The 20,492-nt window shown below is 39.8% G+C and overlaps 1 protein-coding gene across 1 annotated transcript in view; it reads left to right on the forward strand.

Annotated features, from left to right (window-relative positions):
* Nucleotides 1-19,437, forward strand: part of LOC116982838 (AKT interacting protein) — a 32,284-nt gene extending 12,847 nt beyond the window's left edge. The window contains exons 2-10 of the mRNA XM_033036329.1: nucleotides 8,259-8,357; nucleotides 9,366-9,574; nucleotides 10,046-10,110; nucleotides 10,213-10,313; nucleotides 12,018-12,106; nucleotides 13,236-13,334; nucleotides 16,598-16,705; nucleotides 17,536-17,596; nucleotides 18,496-19,437. Of these exons, the coding sequence (XP_032892220.1) occupies nucleotides 8,316-8,357; nucleotides 9,366-9,574; nucleotides 10,046-10,110; nucleotides 10,213-10,313; nucleotides 12,018-12,106; nucleotides 13,236-13,334; nucleotides 16,598-16,705; nucleotides 17,536-17,596; nucleotides 18,496-18,603 (882 nt within the window). The 5' untranslated portion in view covers nucleotides 8,259-8,315 and the 3' untranslated portion in view covers nucleotides 18,604-19,437. The remainder of the gene's footprint in view (nucleotides 1-8,258; nucleotides 8,358-9,365; nucleotides 9,575-10,045; nucleotides 10,111-10,212; nucleotides 10,314-12,017; nucleotides 12,107-13,235; nucleotides 13,335-16,597; nucleotides 16,706-17,535; nucleotides 17,597-18,495) is intronic.
* Nucleotides 19,438-20,492: the final 1,055 nt, after the last annotated feature.

Raw genomic sequence — 20,492 nt, forward strand, 5'->3', positions numbered from 1 at the left:
GCTTTGGGACTTCAAAGCTAGATTGTTCATGGATTTTTTTTTTAACAGTTTATAATTATGCAATGGTTTTATCACTGAAGGATGCTATTCAACTGTCAAGTATGCAGCAGTCTAACTGGTCTTGCATTCCACAGTACTGCTGATTCTTTCCTTTCACATGTCTTGTTCCCTGATGAATGCTACAATTGAATCTGTCCCCACTGCTACTCTTAAAGCAATATATTCCAGACCCTAAATACTTGCCACGTTCATTGAAAATAATTTTATTTCCTTGTGACTCTGGTTCTTTTATCTGTATCCTAAGGACTTGAACTTTATTTCGCCTTCCATCACAGTGAGGAATGTGTCGGAGTTACTGTGGTGGATGTTCATGTTAAAATGTGTTTTTGAGTGATTTGTTACTTTCAATTGTATGACTGACCTGGCAAATGAAATTCCTCATATGTTGCAAAACATACTTGGCGAATATAGTGTGATTCTGTGATTCTAGTTCTTGACCGCTGGACTAATCCATCTATACCCTTAATGATTTTTAAATATCTTTCTCACTTGGCATCCAAACTTCCTTTGTTCTGAGGTAGACAAAAATGCTGGAGAAACTCAGCGGGTGCAGCAGCATCTATGGAGCGCAGGAAATGGGCAACGTTTCGGGCCGAAATCCAACCTTGGTTTCTCCAAATTTCCCAAGTGAATGAATTCCCTTGTTTGCAGCATTATTTTACTAAATCTTTGTGCCATTTTGAAAAGTTTTTGTTTCTTTCCCAAAATTTGATGCCCAGAACTGGATATAATACTGCGGTTGTGACTGAACAAGATCAAGCATTTTTTTTTGTATCTAAAGGCTCATTGTGTCTTTCTTGCTCTTGAAATCTGTGCTTCAATTCATGAAGTCCAAGATTCCATCTAATGTTTTAACCACATCCAAATGTATTCCACTACTATCGACAAACTTCTCATATATAACAGGATAAGTATTGGTGAAAGTTCATGTATTAACTAGTAAGATCAGCATTAATCTTGCATAGTCAAACATAATCCAAGTCGGGCACAATTAAAATTGTGACAAAGACAGAAAGAAAGCCTTCTCTGCTTTCTATCTTTGAAATTTTTTTTGACATGGGGTTTTGCTTAAATCTAGAATTTGTTAAATCTAGAATCTAGAAACTACTTCTTGGCCTTGAGGGCTTGACAATTGCACATTCCCTGTTACTGTGCAGAGTTGTCCTGCACCTTGAGAAATTGCCCAATTCAGCACTAGACTTGAATATTTTTGCAGTGCTTGTTTCTTGAGAATTTCCTTACCTATTCTGATGGTTGTATAAACGAAAAGATATGATGACACAGCTATATGTTCAATATCATTCCATTACAAAAAAATTGAAATTGAAAGACCCCTGTCAGAAAAAAAACTGTTTGAGCAAACCATTGCAAGTGCATGTATCTTGACCGATCGCAGTGCATTCAGCAGTAGTGAGTGAACCCACATGTTTCTCTCCAATCCACTGCTAATAATGATCAATCAATCGCAGGAAATTGTCAGTTCCCTTCTCGTGCACTCACAGGCCATGATTACGATTTTGGATGAATATTTTTTGTTGGCTTTATTTTTCCACAACTTTAGCAAGTAAATGCAATATTTGCTAATGATTTTAAATCACTGTCCATATGAGGTCAAGATAGGAATTGCTTTTATTTCCATTTTGTATATGCTTGGCCAAAATCATTCCCCTCCTAGTACTCGGGTTTATCGCTCTATATAACTACATTTATTTTGTATTATACTTAATAATTTTGTGACAACAGAAACCATTTCATCTTACCAAGTCTAGTTTGCTTCACAGTGCAATCCCATTCATCGCTACTATTTTTTCTTATAACCTTTTGTCCCCACCTTCTCATCGACTCTTCCATTTCACCCCTTCACCGCTAAACAAAATGGTTAAAGAGAGTCTAGAAGTGGGTGGAGGTGAGTTCACCACAAGAGTCCGAGACTGCCTGTGGGTACACTGGAGCATGTTCAAGAAATGTAATGCATAATACAGAACCAGTTCCATTCTCTTGGATGCAATACTACAAGATATCACTGAATAGCTAACGAACGCACAAAAGTAAATGAAGAATAAAATGGAAAGGTCAAATTTAGCAAAGTCAATGCACATGTTTCATATAATCAGCAAGTAAATGGGAAAAGTAATGGTGGATATGTTGAGTGTTTCAATATTTGGAGTTGGACATAGGGAGAATCGCATGATTGCTAATTTGAATCAGAAATATGGACATGCCAAAATTAATTAAGCAATTCAACAGTAATGAAGTAAATAATTGGGTTTCTTGGAACCAATTGATGAAATCTTGTGGTTTTAAAGATTGCAGAGCCCAAACAATGTAATTATTTGGGAATTGTAATTTTACATTGGCAAGTTGTCAATACAGTGTTTGAGAAAGGCGAGGGAATGAATCCAGGAAATAATGAAGCAAAGCCTAATCTGCATTGTGAGGAAATTATTAATGCCTATAATTACCTGAACACTTGGTCGAAGAAAGCCAACATGGAGTTGTAAAGAAGATAGACACAAAATGCTGGAGTAACTCAGCGGGACAGGCAGCATATCTGGATAGAAGGAATGGATGACGTTTTGGGTTGAGACCCTTCTTCCGACTTCCTCAGACAAAGTATAGTTTGTACCAGAAGATTTTTGAAAAGTAGTGGACAGCAGACCAGCAATGAAGACTATCAAGGCTATTAATGAGATTTTTAAGCAACGTGGATGATAGTACAAAAAGCAATGTGTCTAAACTTATTAATGTATGAAGATAGGTGATTGGTAAATAAATTGAAGCACTGAGTTCTGAAGATATCAAACTACTTGGACAGTGTTTAATATGTTCAGTAGGGAACTGATGGCACCAGTTGAATAGTACTTTAGGAGACTGGAGGCTGAATGGGTATCTACAGATGCTCCTTGAATTACAATATTTTACAACTTTACGATGGTGCAAAAGCGATATACATTCAGTAGAAACGGTACTTCGAACTTTGATATTTTTCCCGGGCTAGCGATATGCGGTACGATATCCTAAAACAGGAGTTGCAGTGGCTTCAAGAGCTGCAGCAAATCCGGTCGGCCAAGAAAAAGAAAAAATAAAGAACTAAAGAGTCCCTGAAAGGCGAGTGTCTTCTGCAAAACGCACGGTGAAAGGGAGCCGCCGTGAATCTGGTATACGATAGCAGCAAATCATAGCAGCCGGACCCTGCAACAAAATCCAACAACTTTCTGCCCGTGCAGGCAAATGGCAAGGAAGAGCAAAGAGTGGAGCCAGAACCTAGAGCACCTCAGCTGGTGCCTGCCGATGGGAAGGACGTCAATGGCCCAAGCCCCAGCTCAACGGGAGGGGAAGGTCAAGCAGCTCGAGACCAACAGCAGCCTGAAGTACAAAATACCCAATTGCAGTACAAAACTAGTCAATAGCAAGCAGAAGTTAAAATCGCAGGCAATCAACCAAGTTTTGAGCGGCACTCAAAGCCGGCCGAGGGCTTCAGACCCTGCGACGTGCACCAGAAAACCTCTGTACACCCCAGTGCCTTCTCCCACTATTCTCGAGCCTTATCCAAAGATAGAGAATGTTTGATCGGTTAGGTGTAATAAATGCATTTTGGACTTGCGATATTTTCGATTTATGATGGGTTTATCGGAATGTAACTCCATCGTAAGTTGAGGAGTACCTGTGTTGTATTTTTTTGTTTATTCTGAACGTTTTCTTTAAAAGTAGTACAGTATTTAGATTTCTAAACAAGTTACCTTCTCTTTCATGTTCTTCAGTGTGCACACATTGCTGACCATACTGCAATTGAAAAATTTGCAAAGTATTCTTGGGCAGCTGTTAGTTAATTAATATTTTGTAGGAAGGAACTGCAGATGCTGGTTTAAACCGAAGATAGACACAAAATGTACTCAGTGGGACAGGCAGCATCTCTGGAGAGAAGGAATGGATGACATTTTGGGTCGTGACCCTTCTTCAGACTGATGTTAGGGGAATGTGCGGTAAATAGATAAGGAAGTGTAAGGTATGAAAACAGGACAAAGGCATGTAAGTGAAAACACTTTTAACTTGTCTTAATTTAGAATTTATCCCCTGTTTGTTGGTGTTTTTGAATGCAAATTGGAAAAGCATTTGAGAATAATTTACAGGGCTTTGCAAGGGTGGGAGAATGAATCTGGTGGGGTTGTTTTAATAGAAGCACGCACAGTTTGATAGGCCAAATGGCAGCCATCTGCACCTGGGTAATATTGTGAAGCAGAACTAACTGCCTTATAACGTGACAGTAGCTACTACTACAGTTAAAGTAGAACATACCATGTGTGTGTGAATTTGTTTTATGTGGGGGAGCCTTTGCACTCCAGCTGCAATGTGGTCTTGACTGAGTGAACCTTTAGTCTGTGGATTGTGACACAAGAATGTAGGAAAGTTTACAATGCAGAAGTTTCTGCCTCTACTGACGCTTCTGGACATAGAGTTCAAGACTCCTGCATTCTTCTGATCTACCCAGTTACACAGCAAATTCAAGATGCATAACTTTATTTGCACTCCCTCTGTTGACCCCCCTCACCCAGTTCTTTTCCCCTCCTCCATCCATTTATCTCCCACCCCTTCCTGCTCCAAGTCCTCTTTTTTCTTTTTTATTTGCTCTCTACAACCCTCTAACCCTCCCTCTGGTTTTACATTTCACTCTCAGAATGCTTGTGCACCCTTCTGTCTCACTTTACGTCCAGTCTTTGGCATATATGGATGGAGATTATCGCCACCTCCTTCTCCCCGTATCACTTGCCAGTTCTTGCCCTACCCCTTTCCTTGTGCCTTTACCAGCTTTTTCCTCTCTACTCCATCTGCCCGAAGAAGGGTCCTGACCCAAAACGTCGCCAGTCCATCTCCCTGCACAGATACTGCCTGGCCTGTTGCATTCCTCCAGGACTTTTTTAAATTCAAGATTCCAGCATCTTTGGTCTCGTGTCTCCCATGTTCTTTTGAGTTCAATTTGGTATCCAGGTTTCCCATTATATGTCAATTCCAGCGTTAACAGATGTAGCAGTGGGACAATATGTTCTGAAAACAGGAAGTATCCATGTGAACAAAATGTTAGGCGCGTGTGCATATGTTTTGATCCAACTTCATGCATGTGGGACACATGACACCAGCTGGGATTGATTCAATGCTAAGGCTTTGCTACAGGATATTGCAATGAAAAGAAACTATCTGCAAACTCCAAGGCAGTGATGTGCCCCAGTTCTTGATGTACTTTATTTTTCAATCTGACATTTCATTCCTTTTTAATAAAATTGTACCAGTGCGGGTGTTGCAAGAACAAATGCTGTAGGTGTTGGAAATCTAAATCACGGAAAGACTGTAATAGTTTAGTTTAAATATACAGTGAGGAAAAAGGCCCTTCGGCCCACTGAGTCTGTACCAACCAGCAATCACCCATACGCTATTTCTATCCTATACCCAAGGGACAATTTACAGGCATCAATTTACCTACAAACTGTATGTAGACACAAAAAGCTGGAGTAACTCAGCGGGACAGGCGGCATCTGTGGAGAGAAGGAGTGTGTGAAGTTTCAGGGCGACCGAAAGGTCACCCATTCCTTTTCTCCAGAGATGCTGCCTGTCCCACTGAGTTATTCCAGCTTTGTGTGTCTATCTTCAGTTTAAACCAACATCTACAGTTCCTTCTTGTACAAACTGTACGTCTTTTGAATGTGGGAAGAAACCGAAGCACCCTGTGAAAACCCACGCAGTCACAGCGAGACCATGCAAGCTTTGTACAGACAGCAGCTGTACTCAGGAACGAATCCTGGTCTCTAGCACTGCAAGGCAGCAGCTCTGCCGTTGGGTCAATTTGGATTGGGAGGTATTTGCGGAGAAAGTCATAGATTTGGCTATGGGACGTTTTATCAGAAGTGGGATATGGGCTTCGATTGGACATTCATAAACAAATGCACAGCCTGAAAATGATAGCAAAACAATAAATATCAATGCCCTGTTATAGAGTAGCAGCAGTGATTAAATAAAATATGGTTGAAACTACAAAGCTCACTATAGTTTAATTTAGAGATACAGGCACTTCGGCCCACTGAGTCAGCACCGACCACCGATCCCCACGCATTATCTTTATCCTACACAAACTAGGGTCAATTTTACATTTATATCAAGCCAATACCATACCAAGCCTCTTCTGTTGTAATAAAGCATGTATGGAAATGATAGTTGGTCAAGAGTAGGCGCGTAATGTTAAAAGCACAACAGAGATGGAGGAATAAATTAAAAATCGAGCAAAACTAAGTGGGTTATGTGGTTCAACCATGACAGCAGAGCAGATTAATACCAGGGGCTCTTCCGTAGCACTGACATTGAATCTGCTCCTTCTGCAATCCTAGTAGCTCTTACGCAACTATTTGAATCATTTTTTTTTCAGTGGTGGGAGGGGGTCAGAAGGGTTTAATTTTTCACTGCTCCTGTCGTGTCGAACAAACACAAATGTAATCGTTATAGCAAATTAGAAATCTGGAATAAAAATTAAATGCTGAAAAAGTAATCGGGTCAGGCAGCATCATGACCTGTTGAATGTTTCCAGCATTTACTGTTTTTAATTTAATTATAAACAGCTAGAAGAAATTAAAGCTAAAAATACCTGAGCCAAATTCTGAAGGATCATGAATTACTTGAAAAAGAACCTTTAAAGTTTTTGTCATAAAATCTTTAATGGAAAAGAAATCTGGTTTAATTTAGTTACCAGCTTCTGTTTCCAAGTCGAAATAGTTATCTATTCAGGCTGCCAGATGATTACGGCACTGGCTGCCTGACTTAGCAGTGAATGTCACCGGCTGCCAGAACACGTCAAAACATTTGCTTCCTAAGTAACTTTCTGCAGTGTTCTTTGCACATGGGTTGTGTTTCCAGAGAGTGAACTTCTTCCTAACTGCACGATAGCTCCAGGCAGGATGCATTTCTCTAATACTTGCATTTATTTCATGGTTCCGCTTTTTTACACCAAAGCAGTGTTCAATGAAAACTCTTTGATCTGAAACATTAACTCCTCCACCCACCAGAAATGCTGCTTGATTGGCTGAGTTCTTCCGGTATTTGTTTTTTTGCTTCATATTCCTGCACCTGTGATTTTTATTTGTTGTCCCTGCTGTTTGTGGGATATCATTGTTGTTTATCGCCAGCTTAGCCTAACATTTGTAAGTGCAAATACCCGTACCAAGTTTCCATGGTGATATTTCCCATGTCAGTGGTACAGCCTTTTTCTAATTTGCGTGCATACTGTATTTTACCACCTCCTCGCCTTTCCAAACTCGAAGTGGAGTTAATAATTTTAATTCTGCTGGGAGCTCTCTGCTAGTTTCTCCCAGCTGCTTGCTGCTGGTTATGTGGTCTACATTGAACCCGAGCCAATGGTAATGTTACCTGAACTAGAAAGTTGGAGGCTTTCAATTCTAGTCCAACACTAAACTCTATCCAAGCTGGTGTTTTGACTCTGGCCTGGAAAAGTCTCCTCCCGAAATGCTGAAAATGCCTGTCCCGCTGAGTTAATCTAGCATTTTATGTCTATCTTCGATTTAAACCAGCACCTGCAGTTCCTTCCTACACAGAACGTTTTGAAAGTTTGAGGGGGATGGTTTTGAAGTGATGCCAAAAAGTATTTCAGCACAAATGTGGAAATTCACTCCTTCCAAAAACTGAACAGGTTGTTCCAACTTTGTAAACATCGAGATTGTTAATCATTGAGCAAAATTATTAAATGTAAAAAAATATTCAACATTAATATCCCCTCATCTAAATAAACAGGGGGCCTGCATACGAGGGCTTGATATTTACTTGTACTAATTGCATATTTCCTTCTGACATGGGAGGCGAGTTGGAAATTGGATCCAAAATTGGCTGCTTAATGAGGCTGAGGTAAATGGTAGATGACTGTCTTGGTGAGTGAAACCCATGACCAGTAGTGTACCACAGGGATCAGCTGGGATCCCTGCTGTTTGATTATAGCTAAAATGATGAGGATTGAGGTGATACGTTTCCAGATAACACAAAAATAGTGATGAGGTGGACATAGCTGATGGAATTTAATCCTGGTAAGTGTAAGGTGGACAATTAAGAAAAAGAGACACATAATGAACTAGGACCCAGAGTATCAAACGGAAGGACCTTGTGTACAAGCACTAGCAAGTGAACATTTTTTTTTAACTCTCTTCCAGGATTTAAAGTTGAGGAAAAAGCTAAAGTGTACGTTTGGCTTGGTCGTGGTGCAAGTAATGAACCCTTTCTGGAGCATGTCTACAAGTTCTGCTCGAAAGGTAATGAAAATTTTTGTCAAAGGCAATTATTTATTCTCTTGAGTAAGTTTAAGATCTACTATCTTTTTTGAATGCAATCTAGGAAAACGCTCTACTTATATTCTAAATGACTAGAATGTTTCTACGTTAACAAATATTGCATGTGAAAATAATTTTCGTATTTTTACTGATAGTAAACAATAATTTGCTGATGGTGAACAATGCTGACAGTAGTGACAGATTACTGATTACACTGTAACCAAGTAGGTTGTTTAGTTAAGCAAGTAGCTATGCAGCCTAACACCATCTTTCATCATTCGACCTATGACCCTGCCCTTCAAATGTACATCCTGATAATTTTTAAATATCTGCTATCACCTTTTTCAAGCCCCCGGAGTGAAAATGTTTTCTTCCTAATAATCTGTTCACCAATTACTTTAGGTAGACAAAATTGCTGGAGAAACTCGGCGGGTGCGGCAGCATCTATGGAGCGAAGGAAATGGGCAGGGTTTCAGCCCGAAACGTTGCCTATTTCCTTCGCTCCGTAGATGCTGCCGCACCCGCTGAGTTTCTCCAGCAATTTTGTCTACCTTTGATTCTCCAGCATCTGCAGTTCCTTTTTCAACACCAATTACTTTAAATACTTCCCTCCTTTTCACATCGCCAACGCATCTCTCCAGTAATGTGGTGAATCAGAATTGCATATGCTATCTTAGCTTTGACCCAAGGAGCACTGTATGCAGTTCGAACATATCCTCCCTGCTTTCATAATCAAACTAAGGTTAGAAAGGTAAGCATACTGCCAATCTTGTTAACCACCACTTGTCTTTTTACCATTTAAGATCCAATTTGCCTTTGACTTTGCATCCTTTGACCTGTTACCCTTTTGACTAGCCTAGTGTGTGAGATCTTTTATATTAAAAAAACACAATGTTTACATCCACAACATTATTTTAAACACTTGACAATATTGTGGAACACTTCATAATCTAAAATATCTACCCATGATAATGGCTTTGTATTGTACAGAAATCTGACAGTGAAGAAAGAAGTGTATCTGGTGAACAGAAGACGAGTCCACCAAGGTCTTCAGCAACCAAGAAACAGTTGCCCTCTATACCAAAAAATGCCATTCCTGTAACTAAACCGATATCTCCTATCACATCTACACAGTCAACAAATGGTACACATGCTTCTTATGGTCCGTTCTACCTAGAATATTCACTCCTTGCTGAATTGTAAGTAGTATTATTTTTATTTTCAATTCATTCCTAATGGTAGTATATGACTGGTCTTAAATTACTATTTTCCCATGAAATTTGCAGAAATAAATGAGGTAATTCGTGTTTTTTGTGTATGTGTGCGTGTTGTTTTGTGCCCTGTGTACTTACTGTCGGGCGAACAACTTACAATTTCGTTGTACATGGTTCATGTTACAATGACAATAAAGAAACTATTCTATTCTATTCTAAAATACAACTATTTTATTAAACATTGCTGTATTTACACAATTCTACGTATAATTCTCAATTATCCCTTCATAGAATATGTAATCTTCATTTTGAAATGTAAATCTTTACATAAATTGAAATGGGCATATGTCATAGCTACAAGTTTTTTTTAGAAACTTAATTCATTTGGATAGTTATTTGACCTTGTTGATCTGATAATATCTACTTGACAATTCTGATATTTATAATATTTTGCAGTACCTTAGTTGTAAAGCAAAAACTGCCTGGTGTGTACATACAACCTTCCTATGGCTCCGCATTAAGTAAGTATTCTTATAAAAGGTTAAAAATAGTTTTAGTTGAACTCTTTCTGCTTTGTTTTTCCCTCGTTTTGAACAATATTTTTGTCCCTTTTCCCCCCACAGTGTGGTTTGGAGTGATTTTCATTAGACATGGGTTATACCAGGATGGCGTTTTTAAATTTACGATTTACATCCCTGACAACTATCCAGATGGCGATTGTCCTGTAAGTGATGTTCAAACTTAATTCCTTTACGATATGTTTAATTTATCAACTTGCACAATGTCGATATATTTACTGTTTAAGATAAAACCAATTTTGATTTAAATAGTATAATGTAATGCTTTCTATCACTATTTATTTCTTTGCTGTCAGTCTGCCAAATAGAGGAATAAAATAGCAACTTATGAGTGCCATATTTCCCCAAATAAATCACAGCTGAACTGGTTCAAAGATGCTTCCTCACTCTTGTAGTCAAAACACCCAAAGCTGGAGGACTTCAACGGGTTAGACAACATCTATGGAGGGAAATGGACAGAGACAGACACAAAAAGCTGGAGTAACTTAGCTGGTCAGACAGCATCTCTGGAAAAAAAGAATAAATTACGTTTCGGGTCGAGGCCCTTCTTGAGGGTTCTTGAGGTTCTTGAGGCCCTTCTTGAGGTTCTGTCCTGATTTGCTCCTTTCCCTCCACACATGCTACCTAGCCCGCTGACTTCCTCCAGCCGTTTGCGTTTTAGTCAAATGTTCAGCATCTACTGTTTCTTGTGTCTCTGTCTTTCTTGCTCTCTCCATTTTTTGTGTTGCTCCGAGTGTGTTCTCTTGTGACATTTTTGGTGGCAGTTCCCTTGATTTGAGAACTGTCAGATTATTCTAACTAACGTGGACTTAAGTAAGGTCTTGATGCTGTCAGACCTGCTATGAATCTCTCGTAGTAAAAGCCAAACTGCTGGAGGAACTTGGCAGGTCAGGCTGCATCTATGGAGGGAATGGACAGTTCAGGACGGGACACTTCATCAGTTTGGAAAGTCACCAGTTTGTTTTGATAACATTGTTGAAAATCTTATAACTTGTAACCTGGTTGACATTGAAATATGTCAAATATAACTTATAACCAATGCATTTGTTTATGAACACATATTAGAATTCGTCAGTATTAATGTGACTGATAACCTGGGGTGGGGGAGACCACAGAGGCATTGGATAATTGTGAATATGCAGGTATTATTATAATTTAATTGTAAGGTTTCAAGAGAGAGCTAGATAGGGCTCTTAAAAATAGCGGAGTCAGGGGATATGGGAAGAAGGCAGGAACGGGGTACTGATTGGGGATGATCAGACATGATCACATTGAATGGCGGTGCTGGCTTGAAGGGCCAAATGGCCTGCTCCAGCACCTATTGTCTATTGTATTGTGTGGTGTAAGTTTAAAACATGGAGATGTGTTGGGCAAGTTTATTTTTAAGAGTGGAACACATTACCAAGGGTTGTGGTGGTAACAGTTACCATAGTGACGTTAGAGTGGCCTTTGGATAGGTGCATGGAAGTCCAGGGAATAGAGGGATATAGATCATGTGCAGACAGATGAGATCAGTTTAACTTGCCATCATGTTTGACCCAAACATTGTGAGTTGAAGGGCCCATTCCTGTGCTGTACAGTTCTACGTTATATGCTCTATGTAATACTGAAACTGAAAATTGATGCATTTGGCTTGTCTTTTCAAAAATAGCAAGAATTACCTTTTGCCTAACACCAGTAATGACTTGAGAAAAAACATTCTGAACTAAAACAAAATTAAAGACCAGTGTTATATTTTGATTTTGTCAATGTTCTGCTAGCAGTGAAAATGAATTGCTGTAATTCTAAAATATCTTGAATAATAATGTATTTGGATCGATCATCTATTTTAATGTTCTGCATTCTTTTAGCGCTTGATATTTGATATACCAGTCTTCCATCCATTAGTCGATCCAACGACAGGAGAATTAGATGTAAAGAGAGCATTCACAAAATGGAGGTTAGTATGTTTTGCCTTCTCCAATTTAGTCAACATCGCAACCTGTATTCTGTGGCAAAAAATATTTAAGTGGGGTCTGTGTGGTATAGATTTTGTTATAGAATTTGCAAACGGGTGCAACATTGAGGCAGCAAACAATCTAATGAGACAGGATTTAATAAATGGCAAACCATGAAACAAAACCGCAGACATTTAACATTGCAGTCTTTTATCGTTAATTCTACCTTGGTAAACTAATCCTTTTATAAAAAAAAAAAAAAAAAAAAAACTCACAGCTTATTTAACAAAACTTCTCATTGAGAATACAATGAGAACAGTGTGCAAAAAGTTAGAAATGGAATTGAGTAACAATTTTCGTTTCGATTGCATCTGCAAAGAATGCAACAAGATAGCCTGGGGTGGAGCATTGACGGGAACTTGGAGATTCTCCTATTGAAACTATATGATGCCAAAGTTGTCATTTGAAATTATGGTGCCAGCCTCACTGTGGGTATTGCCATAATTCAATGCACCTTGACCTCTAATATTACTACCTCAATAACTCTACCTCAGTTGCTGCAAACCAGGGTGAACCTGCTCTGTTAATCATTTATTGCCTCTCGAATCCCAAGGAACGAAGGTTACAAAAAAATGGTGGACACCACCTGGTCCATCTCCTCACCTTAGGAGGAAGCTTTAAGAGGCACTGCCTCAAAGACTGCCAGCATCGTCAAAGAGCCATTCCAACTTTGCTATGCTCTCATTTCACTCCTACCATCGGGAAGAAGGGAGCGGAGTCGGAAAATCATGACCTCCAGTTTTAAGAGTGGCTTCTTCCCAACAACACTGAACACTGCAACACACTAACCACTTTATAGATTCTGGACAGTCTTGGCTGCACTGTGGACTTTTGTTTATTTTTTTTCCACTAGCATTGGGTTTTTTTTTAACAATTTATGTGTATTGTGTTTACAAGCCAGTTATGCTGCTGCATGTAAGAATTTCATTGTTCCATTGTTGGAACATATGACAAGGAAACACTCTTGAATCTTGGGATAGTGGGGGAAAGTAGCATAATGATAAAATGTAAATGATGCAGAATATATTGTGATTCCTTCCTGATGCCTTTGTATGTACTTGGATCCCACAGGCGAAATCATAATCATATCTGGCAGGTGTTGATGTATGCCCGCCGGGTGTTCTACAAGATTGATACGGTTAATCCCTTAAACCCTGAAGCTGCAGTACTGTAAGTTTCAATATTTGTAACCCACCTAAACTGAAAGTTGCTCTTATCTTTAAAACCAATTTTGCACCTGAATTTAAATAGACCTAATTGCAGAACAGTTTGACTTTTTGTTTGAACAAAGCTGGTGGTGAATCTTGTTTTTTACCACAGGAGGTTGTGGAGGCCAAATCAATGGATTTTTTTTTAAGGGTGAGATTGATGGATTCTTGATTAGTATGGGTGTCGGGGAGGTCTGGAGAATGGGGTTGAGAGGGAAAGATAGATCAGCCATGATTGAATGGCAGGGTAGACTTGATGGGTTGAATGGCCTAATTCTACTCCTAGAGCAAATGAAGCGAACGATCTTGCTTTTGGAGTTGGTTGCAAAGTGGTGGCACTCTCAGCTAACTTGACAGCTGTCCACAAAGTACTAACTGCAGATGTTGGTTTATGCCAAAGAAAGACACAAAATGCTGGAGTAACTCAGCGGGTCAGGCAGCATCTCACAATTGCTGGCATACATATCCCCTCTCACAATGTCATTTGCTGTGGAGCATCGGTTTGGGTGCTTTACAATATTGATCATCACACATGTTAAACAGCAAGTTAGAGTGAAGAATACTTGGTTATAGTGAAAAAAAACACAATTTTGATGGTATTTAAAAAATGCAAATTAAGTTGTAATAATGATGATAAAATTGGTTATTTTGAAATATTTGATCATCTTGCAGTGTTGTTTTCTGTAGAGCTGGAGAAATACGTAAACAAGAAATAGTCATTTAACCATTTTTTTTAAACTTACTCTCACTTCATGCAACAAAGCATTAAGTTTGAGGGTAGACACAATGCTGGAGAAACTCAGCGAGATCAGTTTGGTTAAGACAGAATGAGCGGAGGTGTTCAGCGAAACGATCTTTCTTAAATATATTAAGTTTGAGGGTTTAGTTTAGGGATACAGCATGGAAACAGGCCTTTCGGCCCACTGAGTCCGCACCGACCAACGATCTTACACACACTAGGGACAATTTACACATACATCAAGCCAAGTAACCCACATACTTGTGCATCTTTGGATTGTGGGAGGAAACTGAAGATCTTGGAGAAAACCCACATGGTCACGGGGAGAGTGTACAAACTCTGTACAGACAGTACCCGCAGTCTGCACCAAACCCGGGTCCCCGGCGCTACAAGGCAGCAACTCTTGTTGCGGCACTATAACGCCCTACGGGTATTCCTAAAGTCTTTCAATGTGCTAATATTTGAATGTTATACTGGAGATGATCAGAAAGTGGAGGTCACTAGGGTAGCACGCAATTACTGGCCGTAGTTTTTTTAAATTTCCCCGCTTTATTGTACATGTGAACATCCAGAGTTTGTTACCAAATTCATAGTAATGGTAACATTTGCAAAATCCAATCCATTATTGATAGTTTTTTGTGTTTAAAGTGACCTTTCAAAAATACTGATGTTTGAGCTGAATATTTACAATTTTAGAAGTTATCTGAAAAACGATGGAGGGAAATGAGTACGTTTGTCTTGCAATTTTAGAACATAAGGACAGACTAGCACAGGAATAGGCTCTTTGGCCCACGATGTCTGTGTGGAACATGATGCCAAGCCAAACTAATCTCATCTGCTTACACATGATCCATTCCCTGCATGTGCTTATCTAAAAGCCTCTTAAACGGCACTCGTATCTGTCTCCACCGTCACCCATGACAACGTGTTTTAGGGGACCCACCACCCTCTGTGTAAAATAAATAAATAAAACAGCTTTGGCTACACATCTCCTTTTAAACTTGGCTCTCTCAGAGCTATGCCCTCTAACCTTTGACATTTCCTCCCTGGGAAAAGGGTTGTGACAGTCTACCTTCTCTGTGCCTTTCATTTTATATACAAGTCAAGTCAAGTCACATTTATTTATATAGCACATTTAAAAAAACAACTCTCGTTGGCCAAAGTGCTTTACATTTGTTATAAGAATAGCACAACAAAACAGACATACGTGTAGCCCTCACTCAGAGGACGTCAGGAAAGGCTTGGGAGTATAGATAAGTCTTTAGTCTTGACTTAAAAGAGTCGATGGAGGGGGCAGTTCTGATGGGAAAGGGGATGCTGTTCCACAGCCTAGGGGCTGCAACCGTAAAGGCGCGGTCGCCCCTGAGCTTATGCCTAGACCGTGGGATATTCAGCAACCCCAAGTCGGCTGATCTGAGGGACCTGGAGGTGGAGTGGTGGGTGAGAAGACTTTTTATGTAGGAGGGGGCAAGCCCATTGAGGGCTTTGTAGACATGGAGGAGTATCTTGAAGTTTATACGGAACCGCACAGGGAGCCAGTGGAGGGAGGCCAGGATCGGGGTGATGTGGTCCCTTTTTCGGGTGCCCGTCAGGAGTCTCGCTGCAGCGTTTTGGACCAGTTGTAGGCGGGACAGGGAAGATTGGCTGATGCCAGTGTAAAGGGAGTTGCAGTCATCTAGGCGGGAGGAGATGAATGTGTGGATGATCTTTTCCAGGTCATCAAACTGGAGGAATTGTTTTATTTTAGCTATCGTCCGAAGCTGAAAGAAGCTAGCTTTTACCATGGCATTGATTTGTTTGTCAAATTTCAGTGCTGAGTCAAATATCACGCCAAGGTGATATACAGGTTTCCCCTCCATCTCGGGCGTTCCATAGAAAACAATCCCAGTTTGCCCAACCTCTCCTTGCAGCTAATACCCCTAATCCAGGCAGCATTCTGGTCAAGTTTTTAAATAGAGAATTTGATTTGAAGTGTTTGGAATATTGATCCGTCTTTCATCCCTTAAGTTGCTCTGAAACATCATGGGATTTTGTGTGGGTCAATATCTATTAGCCACATCACTTAAATACCACTAAGTTGTGTAAATAGGCCTGCAGTGTTGATTTGCACTGTTGTGACTTTGTGCAGGTCTTATGATTTGATAATTTGAGGTTATTGCTCTGACAGAAATCTTATGCCTTCTTATTGAGTCCACATCACAAGATTAGAAATTGATCGTGAACACACTTCTCTGCATACAATTGTTTCTTGTGCGTGGTGGTGGAAAGAGGGCCGTGACGTCAACGCTCTTTCCTTGACCACATGCCGTCACTAAAATCATTAAAGAATGTACAGGATAATTAAAATAAAACAGATGTGAATTAAAGATTTGAAAGCAAGCACTGCAGTTTTAAGCCCAGCCTTTCTGCATTTTTCAATTGTTCTCAAACATGCTTGATTAGATATCATTGAACTAGTCAGTCTGAAGTTGTACTTTCTTTTTCAGATATGAAAAAGACATTCATTTATTCAAAGGCAAAGTAATTGATAGTGTGAAACTATGCAATAGTCATCTTTTTGATCAACCTACAATGGATGACCCTTATGCAATTAGGTGAGTTTTTGTCTTTTTGAAACTAATTGATACCTTGCCATCAGTAAGTTTCTTGTGCATAACCTATTTTTTGCAAGTCTGTATAGAAGTTTGTCTGCCAGCTTGTTATTGTCACAAGTAAAAGATCATTTAGATATTGTCTACAAGTAGTAATTTTATATTTGGTCAGTCACTTGAGTATCATTTGTGCTTTTGTATACGGAGACATTTTGCTGAACTGTATTTCGGTACATGTGACAATCGGGCACCATTGAACCATTCTTTTAAAAAAATCATTAATCCATGAAGTGGGAACTTGGTAACAGCTTAAATATTCAAATGGTAAGAATAGGCTGGGAAGGCAGTGGATCTCAACCTCATCAGGACTTCCGTGGGCTGAATTTACTACCTGCAGTGGGGCTGTGGAACTCCGTCCCGGCCGAAGCCAGCAGATCCGTTCCCGTAGTCAACTTCAGAGGCCAACTTCGCAGGCTGGTATCTCGGTCCCTCAGCTGCCTAAGATGGCAGTTCCAGGACTTGCCTGAGGCCATGACCACTGTTGGTCTGACAAAACGGATAACCCTGAAAGTCTCTGGAAACAAGGGTGTCAGAAAATCTGTGGTGGACCTGTACTTCAGCTAGAAAGTCTGCAGATGAACGGAATAGTTTTTTTTAAGGCAGAAAAGTCAGAAGATCACTTGGTAAAGCTGCTTAAGGGCTGTCAATGCTTGTGGAATCTCATACCACCAAGGAAGCATTGATTTTAAAGCAGGTAAACATTCTGACCTTCATGTGCAAAGTGAGAGTTAAATATTATTTTATTTTAAAAAATGTATCTGTTTCTTCCAAAGCTTTTCACCCTGGAATCCAGCAGTACACGAAGAAGCCAGAGAGAAGATGTTATCTCAAAAGGTAAATCAATCTCCTACATTGTATATTGAAAAGCATTGTGTTCATGGGTACCTGGCTAACATGTCAGCCAGCTGACCTGTTCCCCATGACAAATGCACTGTGCAATCCTTGAACGTAACTCTTATCACTTCTTGACCACGACTGCTTTGTATTTGTATTGGATGCTGTTGCAAAACGAGTGCTTGTGTGCATTTCAAACAAAGCTTGCACAAATACTTTATTATATGCAGTAATCTTTTGGCCTGGTGCCATTTGAGTTCTCATTTGAGAGAAATCTGCTCCACAACAGTTCCTCTTGCTCTGTTTTCAGTAGCGCTGTTCAAATAATAGTCTTGGACTTTTTATTTTCATCTTCCTTTCTCTTCTCGTGCTCAATTCCAACCCACTCCTTTCACAGATGTATTAAAGATTAAACATCATCTTGGATAGGTTCCTCCGTTGTTGTACCTTACCCAAATGTATCCAGGTTTCAGACTTCTGGTGCTTAGGCCTCCCAAGTTATTTAAGTCCTTCCCTTGGCCTCAACATGTTTTACGATGAAACTTGCCTCTTTAGGCCGAATGTTTGGTCATGTCCTAACATCTATGGCTTGAAGTCATATTTTGATTAATTATGGTGTTGTGGAATATTATTATGGTAAAAAAAAAATCATAATTTTAGTGAAATCTTTACGATGTTCTCTTTCTACTCTGCTATTGGTGAGAAAGCTTTTTGCCCCTCAGTCCACCTTTAAAATGAACTTCAAACTGTGAGCCCCCTTTCATGTTATATACTTGCCAACCTTGTAAAAAGCTTTAAGGGTCTAGTTATAGAAGTTGTGATACTATTTCCCATTTTATTGTGCAGCCTTGCGTTAGAATTGTGAGATGCATGGTAATTTTACATTTTCTCTTGCGTAGAGGAAGCCTGAAGATCAGATGAAAAGCATGCACGTGTCTGGTCTTTCCTGGGTCAAACCCGGTTCAACGCAGCCCTTCAGCAAGGATGAAAACACTGCACAAACCTAGTACATCTTATCAACGGCACACCAGGCACTTTCTACCCTTTGAGGCATAATGGACGGTTAATTGAGATGTAATTGTTTTGTGTTGGTGCAGAAGTTGGACTTTTTAGCAGTGACGGTTTAAAAACAAAATGCAGAAGATGGTGTTTCCTGACGCATAAATTATAAAATATTTTAATTATTTTTTTTGTTTGAATTCAACTTTTAACAAAGTTTGTAAGACTTGCATTTTTTTGGAGACCTCTACTACCTAGGTAATTTTGGCAATACAACTATCAATTATGTTGAGATGGTTAAACTGAATTGCGTGGTTCTTTCATAAAGACGTCACCCTTTTTGTAATACTGCCATTATGATGTAGAAATGTTTTTCATGTTTCGGGGCTGGCCACTGGAGATTTGTGATTTTGAGTTTAGACATTGAGTAATCATTCAGATCAACCGCGTTTTGCATAGTGTATGACTTTTCCATTTTCATAAGTCACAATTGAGTTTTCTAAATGTAAATATTAGCATATAAATTTGTAAATAGCATTTTTGACCCTATAGTTAGCACTTTGAGATGAAATGGTGCTGAAAGTGACATCAGTTCATTGGATGATACATTTGGTAGGTTGATTTGTTGCAGGAACAGAGTGCTTTCGGTGAGCCAGAAGCTTGGTAATTTTGGTGGTCTTGGCCCCATTTTCATGTTCTGATATCTTGTGCAATAAAACAGCTCGTTGTGTTCTAAAAGTGCTGTTTACTTGCAGTGGGGTCTATTAAAAGGTGAAATGGCTGCAAGCCAAGCAACTGATGTCATGGCTTAAACTTTAAAATAAAAACAAACAAACTGCAACCTGCTCTTTCATGTTTATTTACTGTGTGTGCATGTACTTTTAGTACATGATGTCCATTTTGGCACAGAGTGTTGGAGTAACTCGGTGGGTCAGCCAATATCTCTGGAGAATGTGGATAGGTGACACTTTTGAGTTGGGACCCCCATTACCTATCCACGTTCTCCAGAGATGCTGCCCGACCCACTGAGTTACCCCAGCACTGTCTTTTTTTGTAATCCAGCCTCTGCAGTTCCTTGTCTCTGTCCTTTTGGATTTTAGTTTTTTAAGAATGTTGTCAATTCCAGTTAGGTACGACAGCCACAAGGTGGCGCTGTGTTGCAAATTGATCAGCTTTGGTTTTTGCTTGTGCAAACCTTTTAGCTGTTAATTTTTTTTTTGAACGTTACGTTCTTGACCTAGTTGTGAATTTTTTTTTTCTCCTGCTTTGCTTATCAGCAAGACTGCAGATGCTGGAATCTTGCAAAGTGCTGAGGTACTCAGCGGGTCAAAAAAGCAACTGTGGAGGAAATGGACAGATGACGTTTTTGGTCGGGACCCTTCAGACTGATTGCAGTAAAGGGTAGAAAGATGGAAATGAGGAGTAGAGCAAAGCCTGGCAAGTGATGGGGTAGATACAGGGAACATGGTGGGAGAATTCTGCTTGGGTAACTTCCTACCGAACAGTACAAGCTTTGAATTCTCCAAATTCACATAATTTCCCCCGCCCCATTGCACATACATTTCTCCCAGCACCCTAGTCACCCTGCTTCTTTACCTTCATCCCACGTACAATATCTCCTTTTTGTCAGTTACTTCACCGGGTCTCAACCCGAAAAGTCGCCTATTTCCTTCGCTCCATAGATGCTGCCTCACCCGCTGAGTTTCTCCAGCATTTTTGTCCATCTCCCATGTACTAATTGTTTTCTCTCCACATATCACTTGCCAAGCTTTGTCCTGCCCCACCTCTTTTCCATTTTTTCCCCTCTACTCCAAGTTGAAGAAGATTCCCAACCCAAAACATCATCTGCCCATTCCCTCCACAGTTGCTGCCTGATTGGCTGAATTCCTTCACCACT

The sequence above is a fragment of the Amblyraja radiata genome, chromosome 17 (assembly GCF_010909765.2).
Source record: "Amblyraja radiata isolate CabotCenter1 chromosome 17, sAmbRad1.1.pri, whole genome shotgun sequence".
Lineage (NCBI taxonomy): Eukaryota > Metazoa > Chordata > Chondrichthyes > Rajiformes > Rajidae > Amblyraja > Amblyraja radiata.